Source organism: Pipistrellus hanaki (assembly GCF_964339955.1).
Source record: "Pipistrellus hanaki genome assembly, chromosome: 16".
NCBI lineage: Eukaryota > Metazoa > Chordata > Mammalia > Chiroptera > Vespertilionidae > Pipistrellus > Pipistrellus hanaki.
In genome coordinates this window covers 22156725-22178649 of record NC_140518.1, presented here as the reverse complement: position 1 = coordinate 22178649, position 21925 = coordinate 22156725, and the positions used below count along the sequence as shown (strand labels likewise).

At 42.6% G+C, this 21925-nt stretch overlaps 1 protein-coding gene and 1 pseudogene across 3 annotated transcripts; both read right to left on the bottom strand.

Annotated features, from left to right (window-relative positions):
- Nucleotides 1-15062: 15062 nt before the first annotated feature.
- On the bottom strand, nt 15063-21710 carry LOC311610493 (C-C motif chemokine 15-like). Of its 2 annotated transcripts, XM_084861808.1 has the most exons (4): nt 21250-21710; nt 16631-16678; nt 15767-15878; nt 15063-15366 (listed from the first exon to the last, which is right to left on the bottom strand). In XM_084861808.1, exons 1-4 carry the CDS (start codon nt 21344-21346, stop codon nt 15243-15245), a joined length of 381 nt encoding a protein of 126 aa, XP_084717934.1. In that variant the 5' UTR covers nt 21347-21710; the 3' UTR covers nt 15063-15242. The 2 variants fall into 2 exon arrangements, with proteins under 2 accessions (XP_084717934.1, XP_084717935.1); XM_084861809.1 differs by lacking the exon at nt 16631-16678 and having other exon boundaries at nt 21250-21484.
- Nucleotides 19207-20233, bottom strand: LOC311610492 (cardiolipin synthase (CMP-forming)-like; annotated as a pseudogene). Its single transcript has one exon. The product of its transcript is annotated as a cardiolipin synthase (CMP-forming)-like (transcript).
- Nucleotides 21711-21925: the final 215 nt, after the last annotated feature.

The window sequence follows — 21925 nt, the reverse complement described above, 5'->3', positions numbered from 1 at the left end:
AAATATCTAAGGGTGGGGTTGCTGAGTCATATGCAGAATGCATTTCTAACTAGTAAAAAACCTGCTAAACTGTGTTCTAAAGTGGTTGTACCATCTTGCCTTCCCACTAGCAGTAGATGAGAGTTGCAATTGCTCCACATTTTCCCCTGAACTTATATTTCTGTTTGTTGTTGTTGTTTTTTTTTAAATTAGCCTTTTTAGTAGGAATGCATTTATATTGCAATGTACTTTTAACTTGCATTTCTCTAATAGCTGATGGTGTGGAATGTCTGTGTGAAAATATATTTTTCAATGGAATGTCTGTTCTAATACATTTTAATTGAATATTTACCTTATTATTGAGTCTTAATTGTGTGTGTGTGTGTGTGTGTGTTTGTTTTTAATACTCACCAGGAGATATTTTTCCCATTTTTAGTGAAGCTAGAAGGGAGGAAGAGAATGGGGTGGAGGGAAGAGAACAGAGAGAGAGAGAGAGAGAGAGAGAGAGAGAGCGCTCAAAAGTAGACACATCAATTGGTTGATTGGTTGCCTCCTGCACACCACAAAGCTATCATGAAAATCAAACTGTTTATAACCTCAAAAAACTTCATCATGTCTCTTTTATAATTCTTCTTTACCACTCCTCCTTGCCCTCCCCAATATCCATGCAACCATTGATTTGCTTTGTGTTGCTATAGGTTAGTTTGCATTTTTTAGAATTTTATATAAATGGAATTATATACTATCTACTCTTTTCTAACTGGCTTCCTTTACTCAGATGATTATTTTAAGACTAGAGGCCTAGTGCATGAAATATGTGCACTGGAGAGGGGAGTCTCTCAGTGCAGCTCTTAGGGGAGACAGCCTTCCTCTGTTGGCCTGGTTGCCTCAACTGCCCTGCCCAGTTGGCCTGGTCTCCCCTAATTGTCCTCCTTTGCCAGCCTGATTGCCACTAAATGCCCTCCCCTGCTGGCCTGGTCACCCACAACTTCCCTCCTCTGCTGGCCCTCTAGTAGTGGCCATCTTGTGTCCACATGGTGGCGGCCATCTTTGACCACATGGGAAAGCCAGCTTGTGTGTTAGAGTGATGGTCAATTTGCATATTACCTATTTATTATATAGGATTAGTACATGTTGTTTTGCATATCAATAATTCATTTCTTTTTATTGCTGAATAGTATTCCATTATGTATAGATATATTAGTGTTTTAAACATGGTTGGCTATTTGAGTTGTTCCAATTTTTGACTATTACAAATAAAGGTATTATGAATATTTATGTACAAGTCTTTTATGGAAATATACTTCTATTTCTCTTGATAAATATCTAGATGTATGTTTAAGTTTTTAAAAAACTGTTTCTAAGTGTTGTATTGTAAATCATCAAATGAGATACAAGACACCTTAATGAATCAACTAATTAGTAGTCATTTATTGCATCTGGCCCAGAGCCAGGTGTCTTTTTCCAAATTTCTGAGCAACTCATACAGGAAGTTTTTCCGTATTTATACTCTTGGAGCCTCTTTGTTTGCAGATATTACAAAGGGCTCTGTGAGAATTATTGTTACTGACAGTTTTAACCTTGAACACATAATGAGTTTGTACTTGGCATAATTATTATCAGTATTAGTGTATTACATTGGATGACTAGCTGCAAGGCCAGACCATTAAGTTTTACAGAATAACAGACCATCTTAAAGTGACAAAGTTTATAATCACAGAGTTTACAGGACTAGGAACTATAAAACAATAGCAGAGAATTCAAACAGCAGTTGTTGTTGTTGTTGTTTTAATAAAAGATAGAGGTTACTATGATTCACAAGTAACTCCTTTGTGACTAATATAATTCTGTATGTTTTCATTTGTAGTATATTACCTACACATTTGGGCTGCTGCTTCTGCCAATTTAAAAAGGATATTGAGTCTGTCACCAAGTCAGTCAAACTGCATTGTGATACGGAATGTAGGGCCAACACACCTTGTGGTGAGTCTGAATTGCCTGATGATAAACTTTTTAATTTTTATTTTATGTTTTCGTTTTTTATTGAAATCAATGACTGTACATTTTAAAGAAAATAAGGCAACTGTCTTATTTTTATACATTCACTCAGAGTTCAACTCTAACATTTTAAGCGCTACTCCTTGCTAAAAGTCAGATGAAGGGGAAGGGTATTGACAGGAATGGCCACATGGTGTGTGCTGTGCTCTCTGCTGGGTGCTTTACTTCCAAATGAGAACTTGTTCATTAGTGTGTCAGTTTGTAAACTGTTTTGTATGCATTAGGTTTATTGTCCTTTGCAGTATAGACACATATACATTTTTATTTTGTTTGTCTTTGCAAGTTTATGAAAAGAGTACAAATGATGCTGTTTTATGTAAGTTGTATTTGGAACGTGAGAGTTTTGGAACGTGGATCCATTTGGAACGTGGGTCCATCACCAGAAGCTGCTACCCAGCCCTTCTAAGGCATGAGAGGCTCTTTATTCTTAGACTGTCCAACTCTGAACTTGCTCTGAAGCACAAGGTTTTCTATCCTCCGAACACTCGTGTGCTTTTATTGGAAACTACTTGATAACCTCCAAAATGTGCTTTCATGCCCAGAGAGCTTAAATACGGGTTTCCATCAGTGATCTGTGCTACTTATATGAAGTCAGTGTTGGTTATTTTTCAAAACCATGTTTTGACCAATTATATTACTCCCTTTCTGCCCAACAGTGGGCAGAACAGGCATTTTAATCTCCTTTTGCAGGTGAGTAAAAACAATCAGAAAGAGCTAAGAGCTGTCACCTAGTGCCCAGGTCTCCAGCTCCCAGTTTTGGGCTCTGCAAGCCCGTGCTCTTCCCCAGGACTTCCGTCCTTCTCTAACCCTTATCACTACCAGCAATACTTTTAATTCTTCTGAAAATTCTGTGTACCAGCTGGCAATGGTACACTTGACCTTCACTCAATCAGAAGTTTTAGATGGTTCCCCAAATAAAGCTGAAAATATATGACATGAAATGATAGCAAAGTAGGCATCTGACAAAAGTTAATTTTTCTCTTCTGTGTTTTAGACCCCTAGTATTATTCCATAGTTTATTGAACATTCCACAGTGTTACACAACCTGGCAAGTCTGTTAAATGTACATCCCAGAAGCCTGTCCAAATCTTAAGCACAGAGTGAGGGTAGACATGTTGTTTTTTCCTGTGTGGAGCCTTCTGCTATGGAGCTGGCATATGTGGAAGCAAGGCCCAAGTAAGGAACTAGTGGGCGAGTGGAGAAGGGCGTGTCCAGATGAGGACCTGTTAGCAGTGGGTGTTAATCATGGTCGTCTGTGATGGCAGCAAGAACACGGGCACCCTGAAGAGGGGAGAGAGGAAGCCTCAGGCCCCCTCCGCTCCGAGGCAGCACAGGATGGGGTGCGTGGATGTGAGGAGTCACAGCAGATCTGCAGAGGGTCTAACTGAGTGGGTCTTGAGCCGTGGCTTTTCTCCAGTAACCGGCAATTGGCCTTGGGGACCAATGGAATAATCCTAAGTATAATCACCATATGTTATGCTATGGAATGTTCTAAGTAAATAATCACTTTTTAAAAAGATGCATTTTTCTCCTTTTGTTCTATCAAAAGGGGTTTATTTTTCTCCCGTCTAAATGACACTCACATATTTGCTGATTCTCTATATATTTGAATGGTATGGATGGCTATGGACTGACAAATAACTGCTATGAGTCTTTCAATATCAAATGTGATTTCTTCTTTTTTGACAGATGAAGAACTCTTAATAGAAGGAATGCTCATGAAAGTATTACAAGGCCGGCAGAACACCAGCACTGAGCTGACAATTGAGCCAGAGAGGGCACCCTCAAACAAAAATAGCGACACTTCCTCATCCCTTATGAGTGAGCAGCTAGACTTTAAAGATAAAAGTGATGTTATTAGTGCACTAAATTATCTGTTGCCTTATTTCTTGGAGGGAAATCTAGAAAATATAGAATCAACTTTATTACCATTCATTAAACTCCCTCTTTCAAATGTACATGATGCAGATATGCCTTGAATCATTTGAAAAATAGCAGAGAGAATCCTTCTCTTAAACCTGAACTTAACCATTCAAGTTTCAAAAATTAACCAAGGAAACTCTATTTTCTGGCATAGGCTTTGTGATGAAACTGCTCACTGAGCAGCAGGAAGTAAAGGTGCCCAACTCAGAATGGGATTCGGAACAATGGAAAAGTGAGATGTTGCAAGCCCCTGGAGAGCAGGCAAAGAAGGAGTCAAAAGAGGTGAGGACAGGTCCTGAAACAGTGGACCTTGACTTTCAGTCAGTTTAGGACGTGCCATGAAAGTACACAGGTATGAAGACCAGGGTCACCTCGTCTGAGTCATATCTTGATCATATGACTTTGGCTTAGATAGTGATCTTCCACTTTGCTCATTTAGAGATTTGTGCCACTGTTCCTAGGATAGATGAGAAGAGGACCTAACTTCCAAGATAAACAAATTGTTCAAGAAAACGTTAATGTTCATATTACATAACACATTAGATTTGGTGTGCTCTTTAACAGCCTATAAGATTTGGTATGTTCCTTAAGCACCACGTGAAAGAGTGGGGTTTTAGAGTACTAGCTAAGAATAGTTAACAATTCATTAGAATAGGCTAAAGACTAGTTTTTATCTTTCCATATCTATGTTGGTTTTTTTTTCCTTCTAATCTTCTTCTTCTTCTCCTTCTCCTTGTTTTCCTCCCCACCTCCTCCTTATTCTAGCTCAGAAAAAAAGCGCCAGGATATAAGAACAAAGTCATCATGGCAGCACCTGTAATTGCAGTAACAACAATTTTTATTGTAATTTTTTGCCTCATTGCGGTAAGACAACAGTTAATTCAGATTTCCAATATATATTCTGTCTTTAGAGGAGATTCAGAATCCACAACCTGAAAATCAAAGCCACTGTCCCACCTACTCCTATCTGATACTCTTCTTTAGTCATGAGCACTGAGATATGCTTTATTCTTTTATTTTATTATAAATTATAATCCAGAGTTGTTTAAAGAAAGCCCACTCCCAGAAATCAATGTGGAAATGAAATAAAGATAACAAGGCACTAGACAATTTTTAAATATTTATATTTTTATTGATTTTGGAGAGGAAGTGAGAGGGAGAGAGAGAGAAACATCAATGTTTGCCTGCCTCCTGCAAGCCCCTACTGGGGAGCAAGCTCCTCACCTAGGCATCTGCCCTTGACTGGAATTGAACCTGAGACTCTTCAGTCCCCAGGCCGATGCTCTATCCACTGAGAAAAACCAGCTAGGGCAAGCGACTAGAATCTTTTGAAACTTAGGTTTGATAGGCCAGAGTTGACATGATAGCAAAATTTCTTCAACTCAAAATGAACAATGTAGAGTTAATGTACTCCACAATTACTCTCCTCCTGATTTCTTTCTTTGTTGGCTAAAATGAGGTGAGATGTAGAATCTCCACCCTCATGGAGCTATGTCACCCTAACAGACATGACCTGGCAAAACGATAAAAGTGTGATCTTGTCAATTCATAAGGTTAACTTAGCAGCTTTGGTCTCCAGTGTGTAAGGCATGGTGTAAGTAGGTTCAGTTAAACACTGCAGGCTAAATCCTGCATCAGGCTTCTCTAAAGCATGTCATGTTAGAGTCACCTGTTCCTAGAGTTTGTATCTGTCTCTTTTGTTCAATTACATAATGGTGTACTTTCCCTACAGGCAGATTGCTGACATAAAAAAGTGATTTAATAAGCTGATGACCTGACTCTACCCTACTAATCAACCTAATTTACTTTACCCTTTCATGGCAGCCCCTCCATTCTAAACAAAGCCACCCCTCACAATAACCTAGCCACACAGGCCCATTCCCACCTTTTTGATGCCCTTGCCCATCTAAAATTCCCTTATTTTGCTCTCCCTGGGGAAGTCCTGTGAATATCTCAAAAGCCAGCTCAAGTTCATCTTTCTTCATGAAGCTTTCCCAGAATCTTCTGGCCATGCTGTTCCTAGTCCTTTTGTGAACTGTGTCACCATTATTTTGTGGCAATAGAAAGTCATTCCCTCCCCTGAGAACTTAAAAATATGGTAAACAATTAAAAAAAAAAAAAGTGCGTCCCCAAGAGATAAATACCTAGGTGAATACATCATGGAGCCGAACAGAGATGTGTAAAGACCAAGTGACTTCAGATCTATGTGTTCCTAAGTCTTTTGAAATGTCACATTTTAATATTCTAATCTGTGGAAGAAAATGAAAAAAATGGGAATAGAATATTTGAGGGAGGAAATAATGGTAGATATATACTTCTCATTTTAAGCAAACATATTTACATAAATTAAAAAAAATAGAACTTGTAAAAGTATTAGAAGAAAATAGAAGCAATATATTTATAATCTGGTGGTGGGAAATAGCTTTTAGAGCCTGATTCCACTGGTAGAATCTTTGATAGATTTGACCACCTTGTCTGTGACACCATTAGCAAACTTAGCACTGGTTGATGGCAAGCATAGGAAGAAGAATTTTCCATATACATATTGAATGATTCAATCCCCACAATCCTGTGAGGAAGATAGTACTACCTTCTTCCATAGATGGAGGAGGTCAACTAAAGTTCCCGTTGACAAAGTCAAAAGCAGGACCCTGTTTTGCTTGACTGCAAAGCTGTGCTTCTTACTCCACTATTCTATCTCCTTAAAGAAAAAAACAATTGGGTAATGGCCACTGTTGCTCAGTAGAGCATCAGTCTGAGCACCAAAAGGTCACAGGTTTGATTCCAGGTCAAGGGCACGTACCTGGGTTGCAGGGAGGCTGCTGTGCAGGAGACAACCAGTTGATGTGTCTCTTTCCCATTCCTATTTTTCTTTCTCTCTCTCTTTCTTCTCTCTTGCTCTCTCTGAAAAAAAAAAAGGAAAAAAATATGGTTAGGTGAGGATTAATAACAATAAAAAAAAATGTGCCGAAAGTACACAATGGTGTACTTTCCCTGCAAGCAGATTGTGCACCGGTTCTCTAGTTTAATATAAAAGGAGTTCCATAAATCAACCTTTTAGGTCCTAGAATCGAGGAACATAGTACCTCATTTTGTGTATTCTTTCTAAAGTCCTTCAGAAGAGTTTTAATGGATCTTACACATTTTTTGTCAAATTTATTCTTTTATTCTTTATATTGATATTGTAAATAGGCTCTTTCTTTAATTTTTAATTATTTTTTTGTGGTATGTAGGAAAACTATTGAGATTTGCATGTCTTGATTTAGCCATCGTACTGAGTTGTCATATCACTGCCAATAAAACTTTAATCTATGCTCTTGGGCTTTTTAGGCTGTGCATCATCTCATGTGCAAATATGTTTTCTCTCTTTCTTTCCAGTACTTCATTTTTCTTATTAAATTGATTAGGACCTCCTCAACAATGATGAATAGTAACAGTGATTAAAGGGTAATCTACTCTTGTTCTTGACCTAAATAAAACAAAGCTTCTGGTAGAGACTTTCATTTTATTTTCTACCTCTAAAAGTTTTAAAAATATATATATTTTATTGATTTTTTTTACAGAGAGGAAGGGAGAGGAATAGAGAGTTAGAAACATTGATGAGAAAGAAACATCGACCAGCTGCCTCTTGCACAGCCCCCACCGGGTATGTGCTCACAACCAATGTACATGCCCTTGGTCAGAATCGAACCTGGGACCTTTAAGTCTGCAAACCAATGCTCTATCTACTGAGCCAAACCGGTTTCAGCTCTAAGAGTTTTTATAGGGAATTATCTGCTGAATGTTATCTGAAATAGCCAATAAAATGCATGGCCAGCTGTATGCAAGGTCCTAAATTAGGACTATGGAAGAGTCAAAGGACTAAGCAGAGTTTCTGTCCTTAAAAAGTTACCATCTCACTTAAAAGAGAATGAATAAAGCTTTGGAGAGAGTGGTCATTGTGATGAATAATCATGATGTTGTTTTCTTCCAAAATAGATCTGTCAGAGGAAGGTACATGATAGCAGAAGCTCCAGGTAAATATGAGTCTGGTGATTTTTAAAGTAGTATTTTAGAAGTAGAGGAACTTCATCTTTCTGTAAGCTACTAGAAGTGACCCCTGAAAAATTATTCCTTATTCACTTGAGTCAGAAAACTCCATAAAATCATGAAAGTCAAGAGACTTAAACCTTTGGGTTCACTTTGAGGACATTCATGAAACTACTCAGGGTACGCATATTTGCAAAAGCACCAAGCATCTGAAGGATGTGACTTGACAGAAGCCATGTGTGCCATTCTGTCATTACAATGGTGGGGTTGGTAGGTGTGCTCAGGCCAAAGAGAGGGGCTGGGTGCACGGTTGGTGACCCCAAAAGAGTGCTGATTTTTTAAAAAATATATATATATATTTATTGATTTTTTACAGAGAGGAAGGGAGAGAGATAGAGAGCTAGAAACTTCGATGAGAGAGAAACATCAACCAGCTGCCTCTTGCACACCCCCTACCGGGGATGTGCCCGCAACCAATGTACATGCCCTTGACTGGAATCGAACCTGGGACCTTTCAGTCCACAGACCAATGCTCTACTGCTGAGCCAAACTGGTTTCGGCATAGAGTGCTGAATTTTTAAAATATATTTTATTGATTTTTTTACAGAGAGGAAGGGAGAGGGATAGAGAATCAGAAACATTGATCACTGCCTCCTGCACACTCACTACTGGGATGTGCCCACAACAAAGGTACATGCCCTTGACTGGAATCAAACCTGGGACCCTTGAGTCCGCAGGCCGACGCTCTATCCACTGAGCCAAACCGGTTTCGGCAAGAGTGCTGGATTTTTTGCTGCTGCTAATGTGTAAAACCATTGTAAAGAATTTTGTGAGTTTACTTGAGCCAAACTGTCAACATAGGCTGGGAAGCAGAACCTCAACAAACTGATGGAATACTCCAAAGAATGGCAGGTTGCATCTGTATTAACACATTGCAATCAAAGGAGAGGGATGTAGGTGGATTATATGAAATCCATTGGTGATAGATTAAGGAGGTAGAATAAAGCAAGGGGGAAGTCTCTGGGATAGGATAAAAAGTGAAATGATGGACATATGCTTCTTTTGCTTGGATGGATACAGGATAGTTGAATATAATTAACAGTTGATGATTAAGTCAATAACATAACAATGGGGGAATGCTCTGGTGCCCTTTGTTGTGCCCTGTAGGGTCTGGGGGGCAAAAAATGGAAGTTACAAGGCTTTTTAGAGGCAAAAAGACAAATGGGCTCAGTAAAGATCTAAGTTGATCTTTGTCAGGAAAAATACTAGCCTAGGACATGACTACCTACTATAACCCATTTGTAGTTTCAATTTTTTTTCAGAACATCTTCTGTGATTGCTTTAGGTCTCTGAGTCTGCAAGACTGCCATGCAGGCCTCCTTGTCAGGTTAGCGTGTCAGGTTAACACGTGGCCCCTTTCATCCACACTGCACATGCTTAAAAATGCAGTAAGCAACACTGAAAATCCTGCCTATACCCCAAGCCAAGCCTCATACATATGTCTCACAGAGACATTGCAGGGCCATTTTAAAGTGTCACCAAGAAACTGGAAGCCCAGCATGCAAGGAATCATTCAAGGTCCCAAGTCTGTGGTGATTTAGCTCAGAAATTTGGACCTAAGTACCCAGTTAGTCCAAATAAGGCCCAGAACTATATGTGTGAGAGACATGGATAATGACACGAATCACTAACTGTTATGTATTTTCCTCCAAGTGGCTTTTTCTCACCATTTCATAACAAGAGATCTTCATCTGACCAGGATATTGAGGTAAATTTGAGGAGGACAAACCACTGTGTTGGGAAAAAGCAGGGGGAAATGCAGAGTTCATACTTCCCTGTTTTCTAGGATGGTGGCTTCTGGAAAAAGCGGCCTCTGTGGCTGAAGGATATGTACGGTGGCAAGAAACACATGAAAGGGGAAGATACTGCTGAGGAGGAGGAACTTTTCATAAAAATGTAAATGATTGGGAACACTCAGAATTCTAATCTAAAATGAGGAAATTATGAATAGTTTAATTGTTCCTTTCAAGAGTCAAAGCCTTGACCACCTTCTTCTTCTTACCCCAGGGAGCAAAGTAAATCCTCCCTTTCCTCAGCGAAGATGGATCCCTCGGACTCGGCTGCTGAGACAGGAGGGGAAAGCACATCGTGAAATCTCCCGAGTGAACCCCACCCTCAGGCTTATTAATAAAGCACTTGCGGCTTGGTGCCTGAAATTTGCGTGTGGGGGCAGGGGGAGGGGTGTCTCTCAGCCCGTCCCGCACCCTCTCCAATCTGGGACACCTCAGGGAATCTTGGGCATCCCCCTCACAATCTGGGACTGCTGGTTCTTAACTGCCGGCCTGCCTGCCAGCCTGATTGTCTCCTAATTGCTCCCCTGCCGACCTGACTGATGTCTAACAGCTGCCTGCAAATGTGATCGCCCCCAGCTGCCCTCCCCTGCAGGCCCAATTCACCAACTTGCCCACCACTGCCTCGACCTGCCTCCTCCACTGAGACCCACCTCCTGCATGTGAGGTGGCAGAGATGCTGGGACCAGCCTCCTCCATGCCTTGCAGAGCTGCAGGACCCCTAGGCCTCACTGTGCAGAGCGGACGCAGGGCCACCCCTCCACTGAGTATGCAGCCATCATCTAGCGGCCATCTTGAGGCAATGTCACGCTCAAGGGCTGGAGGTCCACCTAGCATTTTATTATATAGTTAGTTAATAAAGCAGGTATTTGAAATATGTCATTTCATAGCTAACTCTAGCCATGAGGTAAGGAATTAAAGTGTTAATAGCCAAGTATTTATATGCAAATAACAAAGGCCTTGGCAAGAAAAGCCAGGATGAAGCTGGAACCCCTGGAGAAGCCAATAGTTCCTCAAGCAGCAGTGTGGTCCAACCAGTTTCCCCAGTACACTCAGTCCCTGGGAACTGCAAGGCACCCCCTCTCCCAGGGGTATAGGTTATTCTGGTGCTCTGTCCCCTGGCTCACCAGTTATTTATAACATATTTGACCTCCTATCCATAGAGGATCATTCACTTTCACCCCTCTCAACAGGTCCTGAGATTGTCAGAATATTTGGGTCCCTGAGCCTACTTGTGCTCCCAAGCTTTTAAGATCATGCACAAATGTGTGCCCTGTCCTGGTGTAACAGGTTCTTCACCCTTAAAAGGCAGTGTAGCCAAAACCGTTTTGGCTCAGTGGATAGAGCATCAGCCTATGGACTGAAAGTTCCCAGGTTCAATTCAGGTCAAAATCCTAAGCACAAAATGCATGCACAATCAAATGACTGAACCACTGAATGATGGGGCCACTGGTCTGTATAACATAAACTAACTACCAGGGGGCAAATAGCCAATGCAGGAGCTGCCCTCTGGTGGTCAGTGCACTCCCATAGCAGGAGCACAGCTCAGCTGACCAACTTGTCCTGGTGGCTCACCAGCCTGGCAGTAGCCACTCACTCCCTCAGTAGTCCTGCAGGTCCTGTCTCCAGAGAAAGGGCCAGGCATCAATGGACCTGCACAACAGGCAGGATATCAACAGTGCCGCTGGCCTCCTGGAAGTCGGCCTTGGGCACTGCGGCTGCTTCCCCTCCTAAGAGGCTCTGCAAGGAAGGAAGTATATAAAAGAAGCCAACAGGTGGCTCCCAACAACCAGTGCAAACAGCGGGATGGATCTGGATCCTGGGCCAGGAAGGGTGTCCCACTATCTGCCCAAAGGGCCAATTGAGTCCCTCCCCCTCTCCCCTACCCTCCCACACCGTCCTTGGGATGGGCACCAAACACAGGGCTCAAGGCTGGTGGGCACCACTGCAGTGACATGAGCCTCTCCTGATGAGGACTCACTGGGCACCACCCTGTGTAGTGCAGTGGGGCTGGGAGAACAGGAGTGGCAGGAGAGGCAGGAGGGATTGGACTGCTCGTTTTGGCCCAATCTTCACAGACCAAACCAAGGGACCCCAGCCATATACAAATTAGTGCACTAGGCCTCTATCTATAAAAGGCTAATATGCAAAGTGTCCCCTCAGAAGTTTGATCCCTCAGGAGTTCGACCAAGAGACTCACTATAATGTGCTTTGACCTCCAAGGGGCGACATGGAACAAAGGAAGGCCCTTGCTGGCAGCCTGGGAAGGGAGGGCCCCACAGCAGCTGCTAGGGACCCTACCCATGCACTAATTTTGAGTACTGAGCCTCTAGTATAAAACAATAAAAAGTGTGTTTAAAAATTAATAAAAGGCAAATATCCATAACAGCAATGGGGAGGCATCAGTCTAGCAGCATGCACATTTCTGGCTAGTGCATCTCTGAGGCTCATTCAGTTCCAGGCTCCTCAGAGGTGCAGCTCACGTGACCCCGCCAGCTGCTCCAGGCCTGTGGTACCTGTTGCATGGCAACCATTGGTTCTGGCAGTCACCTAGCAACAGGGAGGAAAGGAGTTGGGGCTTCCAGGAGGTCCAGAGAGCGGCCCCAGCAATTCGGATGGGCCTGATTCCTCCCGGCACAGGCCGGCCACTCCCGCCCAGTCCCCAGAGCTTCAACTGGAAGGGCCCCTGGGAGGCCCTTCAGCAGCCCTGGCCACGCCCACGCCCACGCCCACGCCGCCGCCATGTGAGGACCATCCGGGGCTCTGCTCCCGACTTCCTTCCTGGCACCTGGGCGTCGAGAGGCGCGAGGCCCGGCGGTGGGAGCAGCAGTAACTGAGGTAGCAGCCGCCAGCTCCTTCCCACCCTCCCCGGACAGACCGAGCGCCTGGGGCCACAGGGGAACAGAGATTAGACCCACGTGGTGTGTGGTGTAGGGTGACCCTGAAGGGGGAGCGGAGCGGCAGGAGGACGGGCCGCAGAGGAGGCCCTGGATTCTGAGGACGCTGAGGAAGAGGAGGGAGAGGACCAGGAGGACTCCCATCACCCAGAGGAGAGGAAAGAGGACGCCGCGGCAGGAAAGCAGCTCAGGAGGCGCCGCTCCTACAGCAGCTTCCAGGTACCCACTGCCCCTGGCTGCGGGCTCCCTCCCCACTCCTCCGCCCTCGCCCGGTCTCCCGAACCCTAACGGAACCCTAACCTCCACATCCCCCCTCCCCCCGAGGGCAAATGCCAGGACCCATCAAGTCACACACACACACACACACACACACACACACACACACACACACAAAAACAAACAAACAAAAAAAACAAAACAAAACAAAACAAAAAAAACAGCACACCTAGATTCACCAGCGGAAAGAGGCGCATGCTTCATGGAGATTGCTTTGTTGCAACTTGCAGGCCACATACTGGTTCGCTCTTTCTCTGCCCCAACCCTGCCATTTTCCTCTTCAAAATTTGCCCAGTGCAGTGTCTCCGTGAGGCAGGATCAAAACTTTGGCACATGGATCCATTGCATTCATTTTTTTCTCCCCCTGTGTTGGATTGTTTTTTCTTTCTTTTTTTTTTTGAATGAAAGAAGCCTCTTGTTTTGCAGACTTCTGTATTTCTAATATGATTTCTTTTAGAGTTTTATTGTGTATCTGTTCTTTAAAAGGGACTTGAGGATTTAGACAGGTTGCCTCCCTCCTTTCTCGCTCACACGCGTGTTCTCTCTCTCTCTCTCTCTCTCCCTCTCTCTCTCTTTCTCTCTCTCTCCCCCTAGCTGTGTATTTTTTGTTTTTCTAGAGACTGATCCTCATATCCTCTTGGTTTTTCTAGGCTTTCGAGATGAATACCTATAAAACAGGAAGCTCAAGCAAAATCTATTTACTTCAAACCATTAATCTATGCAGCCTTTCAGATAAATGCATAGAAGAGCTTTGTTGTGTTTATAATTCAGTGCTTTCTCCTGAGTTTTATGAGACCATTGACCAAGATTTACTAATTATAAATATAAATATATAGGCATTAAAGGTATGGATATAAAATTGATATTAACTTCAACTGGAAATATTTTCCTTAATGTCCTTTAACTTTAAAGAAGACATCTTTTAGGAAGCATATCTATTAAGAAAAAAACATTCCCCAAATGGAAATAAGGCAACAGAATGGCTGCATGCCTTTAAATTACATTGGGAAATTGTCTAAAAGGCCCACCCCAAGGGGAGGGTGATGAACTTTTGATTGATGCTCTATTTACTATTTTTTTTAAATATCTTTGTTTTTTCTCAGAGAGGAAGGGAGAGGGATAGAGAATTAAAAACATCTATGAGAGAGAAACATCAACCAGCTGCCTCCTGCACACCTTCTACTGGGTATATGCCTGCAACCAAGGTACATGCCCTTGACTGGAATTAAACCTGGGACCTCTCAGTCCGCAGGCTGACACTCTATTCATTGAGCCAAACCAGTCAAGACCTTTATTTACTATTGATTGGGCTGGAAACTTTGTGCACTTACATGTTAACTTGTAAATTTTTATTCAGCACAGATGCAAGTGTGTGTGTGTGTGTGTGTGTGTGTGTGTTTCGGTAGAAAATATATTTGCAAAAGTTACAGTTATATTGTAATATTGAATATTACTTTATTTTTCTCTAAGTTAACCAAATTTCAGAATGCCACCTCAACTAACTGTATAAATCTCTGTTCCTCAGATGATAATAGTATCAGTTTTATAAAGGTTAAGTACATCTTTGATATATATGCAATCTGCCAAATTTGAATGAGTAATGTTTTTAAATTTTTTATTTTTAAAATTCTTACTCTCTATTTTTTCACACTGACAGTAGAAAGGAAGTGGGGAGGGAAGAGAGATGAGAGATGAGAGATGAGAGATGAGAGATGAGAGATGAGAGAGAGAGAGAGAGAGAGAGAGAGAGAGAGAGAGAGATGTGAAAGAGACTCACCAACTCATTGCCTGCCATCTGCGCCCAATGAATGTCAGGATAAAACCTGCAACCCAGGTACCTGCTTTTGACTGGAAGTTAAAACTAAGACCCTTCAGTGTGAGGGCCTACATTCTAACCGTTGAGCCATGCTGGCTGAATGAGTCATGTTTTTAGCTTCTTAAAAATGAAACTCTGATGTCTCATTAAAAACACACACACACACACACACACACAACAACAACACACAAAGCCAAAGCTCAGCAATTCTAGTATTGCTTTTTCCTCTCCAAGTTCAAGTGAAGTTAAATTGGATATGTTTATTTAATGCACAGCTTTTACAATCAGAACAGAGCAGTAATTGTTGCTTTTGAAAAAATAATTCAGGCCAAGAAGCTTCCAGGAGGTGAGTTGAGAGAGATTAGAAATGGGTGGCTGGGACCTAGTATCCCTTCTTATCAGTCATCAATTTGCTCAGGATATTGAATGACTCCTGCTCAGGTTCTCCACAGAGTCCAGCTTCCAGTTCATTATACATTCCTGAACTTCCGGACTATTGGGGTTGGCACAGACACTCTTCCCCGCAATGGTGGTGAAGCTGGAGAATAAAGGGGAGAAAGATTACACATTGAGGAGGGTTCTGCAAATAAAGATGGGGAGCCCCATCCTCTTGGCCCTTCAGATTCTCAATTCAGCCCAGCTTGTTCCTTTCTCTGCTGCAGGAACTCAGGGTGTCTCCTCTCTGAGACACTCCCTCAGCCTGTGAGACTTCCTTAGTGACTCATGAGAGTTTCCTGGTGCAGACCTGCTCCTGCTCTCTCCTTCCTTTCCTAGCTTCCATATTCAATGGGAACGTCTCATATCTGATGCTCTGCAGATGAAAATGAGGACACAAGCCTCCCTTGACCTTGAAGGATCCAGAGGATGTGACTTTCATGGGCATCCATCCATCATCAGGGCCCTCCTCCCAAGATATGGCTGGTATGCTTGGCACTTACATGACACCAGGCTGGGCGCACCCACTGGTCGTTAGATAGTAACTTTTCATGTTACTGCATCGGATTTTTCGTGAGGTATAGGACAGGCAGCAGTCAGAAGGACGGCGAAAGCCTGTAGGAAGAGAAAAGGCAGTTTAAGGACGGTTTCCTTTCCTCCTTCTCTCCAAAGCACTGGGGAGGGTGAGAAGGCACAGGGCTCAAAGCGCTTGTTTTCCTCCTCCGCAGCATTTGCTGGCATCTCCTTGCTTCACATTTCCCCAGGTTGTGTTGTGCCTGAGGGCACCCAGGCCAAGGACACAACAGGGCCAGGACCATTTCTCCCAGAAGTGGAGGGTTTGATCCTTGCAGGAGGCATCAGAGAACACTCTTTCCCCTAGGCGAGCCTTCTTTAGAACAGGCCGGAGGAAGAGAGGTCATCTATGGAGGAGGGACCCGTGGCCCAATCTGATCTTTTCTGTGGGTGTTCACCATCTTCAGCACCCTTTCTCTTTCCCCATGTCCTAAACAAGGTGAATGAAGCCACTGAGCAGATCTGGATTCTCCAGCTGCTTTTATTTATTTTTTTAAAAAAATATATTTTATTGATTTTGTACAGAGAGGAAGGGAAAGAAATAGAGAGTTAGAAACATTGATGAGAGAGAGTCATCCATAAGCTGCCTCTTGCACACCCCCTAGTGGGGATATGCCCGCAACCAAGGTACATGCCCTTGACCGGAATCGAACCCGGGACCCTTCAGTCCCCAAGCCAACACTCTATCCATTGAGCCAAACCGGTCTTGGCTCTCCAGCTGCTTTTAAATATATGCCTTGTTCAATACTTGGTTCAACACTCAACCGCTGGTTACACTGTCCAGGCTCATTTACCGAGAGATTGTGAATTTAGGTTCATCTGATCCATCACCATTCTTCCTTCTATTTGGGAGAAACAGACAAGAAGGAAAGAGAAATCACTGGAAGGCAGCAGTGTCTCAGTATCTCCACCTATCCCATTTCTCAGCCTAACCCCCTCCTCCAAACTAGGAATCGACCCCGTGACCCTTCTGTCCGAGAGCCGATACTCTAACCCACATGTGTCAAACACAAGGCCCGTGGGCCAAATCCAGCCCGCCAGGCCTTGCAATGTGGCCCGCACCGCGCTGTCATCACTGCACTCCGCTGTCAGTTTATGACATTGTCAGTTTATGACTGTTCAGTAAACCATTTGGCCCGCGATTTAGGCTGGATTTTAGATTTTGGCCCCTTCTCTGATTGAGTTCGACACCCCTACAAACAGCCGGGCTGTATTACCTTTGCAAAACCTAAAAGATTCTACATTCCATCTAGACCAGTGGACCTTTTTTTTTGGCCATGCCACACCTAAGCATCTCTAAAATCCTGATGACCCCCTGGGACATATAAGTCTTATCATTCAAAAAGCAAACTCCTATTCACATGGAGGAAGCCTAAAAGGCTATTAACTTGGTCTAAACAAGCTTCCAAGGAACATGGCATCCATGAAAGAAAAAAAATAAAAGAATGGAAGGACAGTTGAAGTACTGAGGAAGAAATCATTAAAAATTTGTTTTAAAAAAATAATATGAAGTGATATAAAAAATAGCAAATAAAGTTTCAAGACATAATAGAGTACTGAAATGCATAAATATTTTATAATATATATTTATATACTGTATATGAGGTCCCTAGACCATAAGAAATGTAAAAAATTCACTGTTAATAACTCATTCTCGAATTGCCCCCCTTAAAAATCAAATTTCGCCGAAACTGGTTTGGCTCAGTGGATAGAGCATCAGCTTGCAGACTGAAAGGTCCTAGGTTCGATTCCGGTCAAGGGCATGTACCTTGGTTTCGGGCACATCCCCAGTAGGGGATGTGCAAGAGGCAGCTGATTGATGATTCTCTCTCATCGATGTTTCTAACTCTCTATCCCTCTCTCTTCCTCTCTGTAAAAAGTCAATAAAATATATATATATTTTTTAAAAAATCAAATTGCCCCCCTGTGGGGTGTATGTCCCACGTTGAGAACCACTGACCTAGACCCAATGTTTTGGGTAAGGGATTGTAGACCCGCATTATGCTAATTAGGTAAAGACAACTAAACTTTTAGCTCATTTCTTATATCGTTACCTATGAATTATACTTAATAAGGCATATGATATGTTGCTTGATATGATATGTGGGTGGGGCTTGAAAATAAAGTCTTAAGTGGCCTGTTTTTCTGTAACAGCTTCCTAACTAGCTCATATCCTAACATCACTATTTATTTATTTTTTTGTTTTCTAGGTTTTTTTATTCTTTTAACATCTTAACAAAAGAATATTCCCCAAAGTTTAAAAAATACAGTTTTATATTATATACAGACATCTGAGTACAGATTCCAATATCATACAAACACTGCTATGTTAGAAATACAGTGGGAAGGCATGATATAATATAATTCACTGCCTCTTGGAGGGTGTAGGCTCAGGGATATGTTTTATTACTCCAACTACTTCTGTTACTTGTAACCCTGATAAACTATTAGGCACCTGAGAGGTTGGAAGACTACTGAACATGAACTTCAGTACCCTCTATTTTGATCTTTATAATCTCTTTACAAGTTTACTTCATCTACAACTAAGCTACCTTTATTGTCATTAGCCTAAATGATCGAATACTAACCACATTAACTGTTAATATACATACCGATCAAATTAAACTTAAAGTTGTATAGCCAACTTGAGTAGGCTACATATATTTAAACCTAGGAAATTCCCTAATGCATTGTGAGCGATCTAAATTCTATTAAAGAGAAGTGGTAATTCTATAGTTTCCATGCTCTGGACACTACTTTCTAAAAAAAAAATTAAAAAATGACTGACAATAATTGGAATTGATTTCTTTTAAGTTAATCAAGAAACCTATGGTAAAAAAAATCTAAATAATAGTTTTATTTGTATTTAAAAATACATTGGAAATTCTGCGTATGCCCATGATCAAGCTTATTTTCTTTTCTTTTTTTAATTTTTTATATTTTATTGATTTTTTACAGAGAGGAAGGGAGAGAGATAGAGAGTTAGAAACATCAATGAGAGAGAGTCATTGATCAGCTGCCTCTTGCACACCCCCTACTGGGGATATGCCCGCAACCAAGGTACATGCCCTTGACCGGAATCGAACCCGGGATCCTTCAGTCCCCAAGCCGATGCTCTATCCATTGAGCCAAACCGGTCCCGGCTCAAGCTTATTTTCAATGCACATTAAATATTGATGACATGGCCGAAACCGGTTTGGCTCAATGGATAGAGCGTCGGCTTGAGGACTGAAGGGTCCCGGGTTTGATTCCGGTCAAGGGCATGTACCTTGGTTGCGGGCATATCACCAGTAGGGGGTGTGCAAGAGGCAGCTGATCGATGACTCTCTCTCATCGATATTTCTAACTGTATTTCTCTCCCTTCCCCTCTGTACAAAATCAATAAAATATATTTAAAAAATATTGATGACATGGTTTGATCTGACAAGCCCTTTTTCAAAGTAGGGAGACTCCTGTACATTTCCACTGGCCCTGCTGTCAATGATGCATATTGCTTCCTTGCTAACGATGATGGATTCATCTGCCATTTATCACCTGAACAGTTTTCCTACCGTAATGATAACTGTAAGCTGATGCAACCGTGGTGAAAGCTGTAAAGCACCACAGTACTGGAAGATAAAAGCCGTGAGCACAATTGAAAACCGGAGTTCCCAAAGAAGCTGCTACCAAGATTAACTGGTCTGCTGTGTTTACCTTGCTGATGAAGGTTGGTTTTAACCTAGCAGTAGCACAGCAAGGATTGAAATACTTAGAAAGTGTCCTTGGTTCTGGAAGAGTTCGATATCTGATGTAAAAATCAGCAACACTCAACATTATATCTCTTGAAACTATCATATAAGCAAGTGGAACTGGAATAAGATCTGCATAGGTCAAGCTAACATATAAGATACTGATAAGTATTTTATCAGCAAGTGGATCAAGAGCACTTCCCAAAGCTGATTTTTGACTGGCCCAGTTTCGAGCAATAAATCCATCCAACAAATCAGTTAGCCCAGCTAAAGCAAAAAATCCTAGGGCCACATTAAAATCTTCCTCAATGATCAAATAGCCCAATTCTCGTCATTGACAACATATTTGGTATTGTCCATGGGTTTTCATACAGGTTGGCGGCGCTCTCCGGGCCCCACGGCCGCCCGGGGCCTCGGCGGCTGCGCCCTCTCCTAATGGGGGCGCTGGGGCCGCCTTCCCCAAGCCAGAGCAGTGTCCCCACGGGCCCGCTCCGGGCGGCCTCAGGCCGAGCGCGGCCGGGCACACCCACCAGCGCCCCGCCAGGCGGCCCAGGCAGATGGGTGCGGGTGGCAGCAGGGCCCCGAGGGAGCGCCCCTTGCCCGGTCGCGCCCATGTGGCCCCGCGCAGGGCGCCCCACGAGCCCCGCGCGCCACGCGCGAAGCCAGCATGGCCCCTGCGGCCGCGCTGCGGGGATGCAGGCAGCGGAGCTTAGCAGCTCGGGGCACCGACGAGCCGCTTCCCCATTGAGCGCCCACAACCTCCCGAGACCTCGGGCGCTTCCATACTTGTTTTCCCTAACGTCACTATTTATTGTTTGTGTGATCTTGAGCAAGTTTTCAAAGGCTTCTGTGCCTTAGTTTTCTCATTTATTAAGTGAGAATTATAACTATTTAATATGCAAAACTATATAAGTTGCTGATAGTTTATTCCTCATGGTTGTTAGGGTGATTCAATGTATAAGACAATTAGAGCAGTGCCTGCTTGTACATAGACAGTGCTTGGTATTTGTTGTTTAAAAATAGAATGAGCCTAAACCAGTTTGGCTCAGTGGATAGAGCGTCAGCCTGCGGACTAAAGAAAAGGCCCTGGGTTCGATTCCGGTCAAGGGCATGTACCTTGATTGCGGGCACATCCCCGGTGGGGGTGTGCAGAAGGCGGCTGATCGGTGACTCTCATCGATGTTTCTCTCTATCCCTCTCTCTTCCTCTCTATAAAAAAATCAATAAAATATAGTTTAAAAAAATAAAATAAAAATAAGTAGAATGATTAGGTGGACTTAGGTGAGTCACTTATTCAGCTTGACCCATGTCTTCTTCAAAATGATAGTTTTACACTACATGGTATATAATAGTTCTAACTTAGGGTTCTATGCTTCTTTCTCCAGATTTATAATTTTAGTATTGTTCTTTTGATCTTTACATATAGTCCTATATCAGCTAAGAGAAAATATCAAATAATTCTGGCCATGAAACTGGAGAGAATTGTTCCCCAAGTGGGACAAGTCTTCTGTATATGGTTTTTCCCATGGACTAAAAGCTGCAGAAAAAGGTCTATACCTACTGCTACTGCTTTTAAACAAGTGCCAAATTCACCTCTATGTTGCAGGAGAGTGTCCCCTTGTGTTTCCTCCCTAACTGCAAGTTACTGTTCATTTGTCCCCAGATAGAAGGCTCATTGAACTCACCATTATCCCAGGATTCATGGGCCAGAGATCCATGGGCAGGGGATCCAAGAGTAGTAGCAAGGATGATGAAGGAGAGAGCAGTTGCAGAGACCTTCATCTCCCCAGTGTGCAGACAGCGCTGGCCTGAGGATCTTGGACTCTTTGCTTCCTGATTCCCTGGACCCAGCTCTGCCCTTATATTTATAAGAGGAGGATCAGGAAGTCACAGGGCAGAAGAATGCTATTCTTTGGCTATACAGTCAGCAACATGATATTTCTAAAAAAAAAAAAAAAAAAAAAAAAAAAAAAGGGAACAAGCCTAGGAATGCAATAGGAAGTTGAGGGAACAATGATTTGTGGCTTTCCCAACTGCCCAATGGATATAGGCAAGAGTGTCAAAATTGGTGAACAGGACCTTAGCCAAGACAGGAATCAGACCGTGTGGGATATGAAGATTATGAAAATCCTGTAGGAAGAATGTTAACAGTTTATTGAGCTCTATGGTTAAAACAACTTCTCCCCTTAACTTCTCCTTCCTTTCTGTAAAGGAACTACTTTCTTCTTACTTTCTCTTTGTAAAGGTCATGTATGGATATACTAGAGTACAGTTTTTACTTTTTCTCAAATCTTTTTTTGCAGAAAGTTGACTTTTTCTTTACAGTCAACACGAGTGACCATATTTTATTAAATATCCTTC

Bases quoted from the DNA above. Each gene is read 5' to 3' on its own strand.
- LOC311610493 (XM_084861808.1), bottom strand. From the start codon at position 21,346: ATGAAGGTCTCTGCAACTGCTCTCTCCTTCATCATCCTTGCTACTACT. The intron at 15,879-16,630 runs GTAAATGAGCCT...CTCTTCCTACAG, and splicing joins CCTAAATTCACAATCTCTCG to GCTTTCGCCGTCCTTCTGAC. The intron at 15,367-15,766 runs GTAAGTGCCAAG...TTTATTCTCCAG, and splicing joins TGCGCCCAGCCTGGTGTCAT to CTTCACCACCATTGCGGGGA.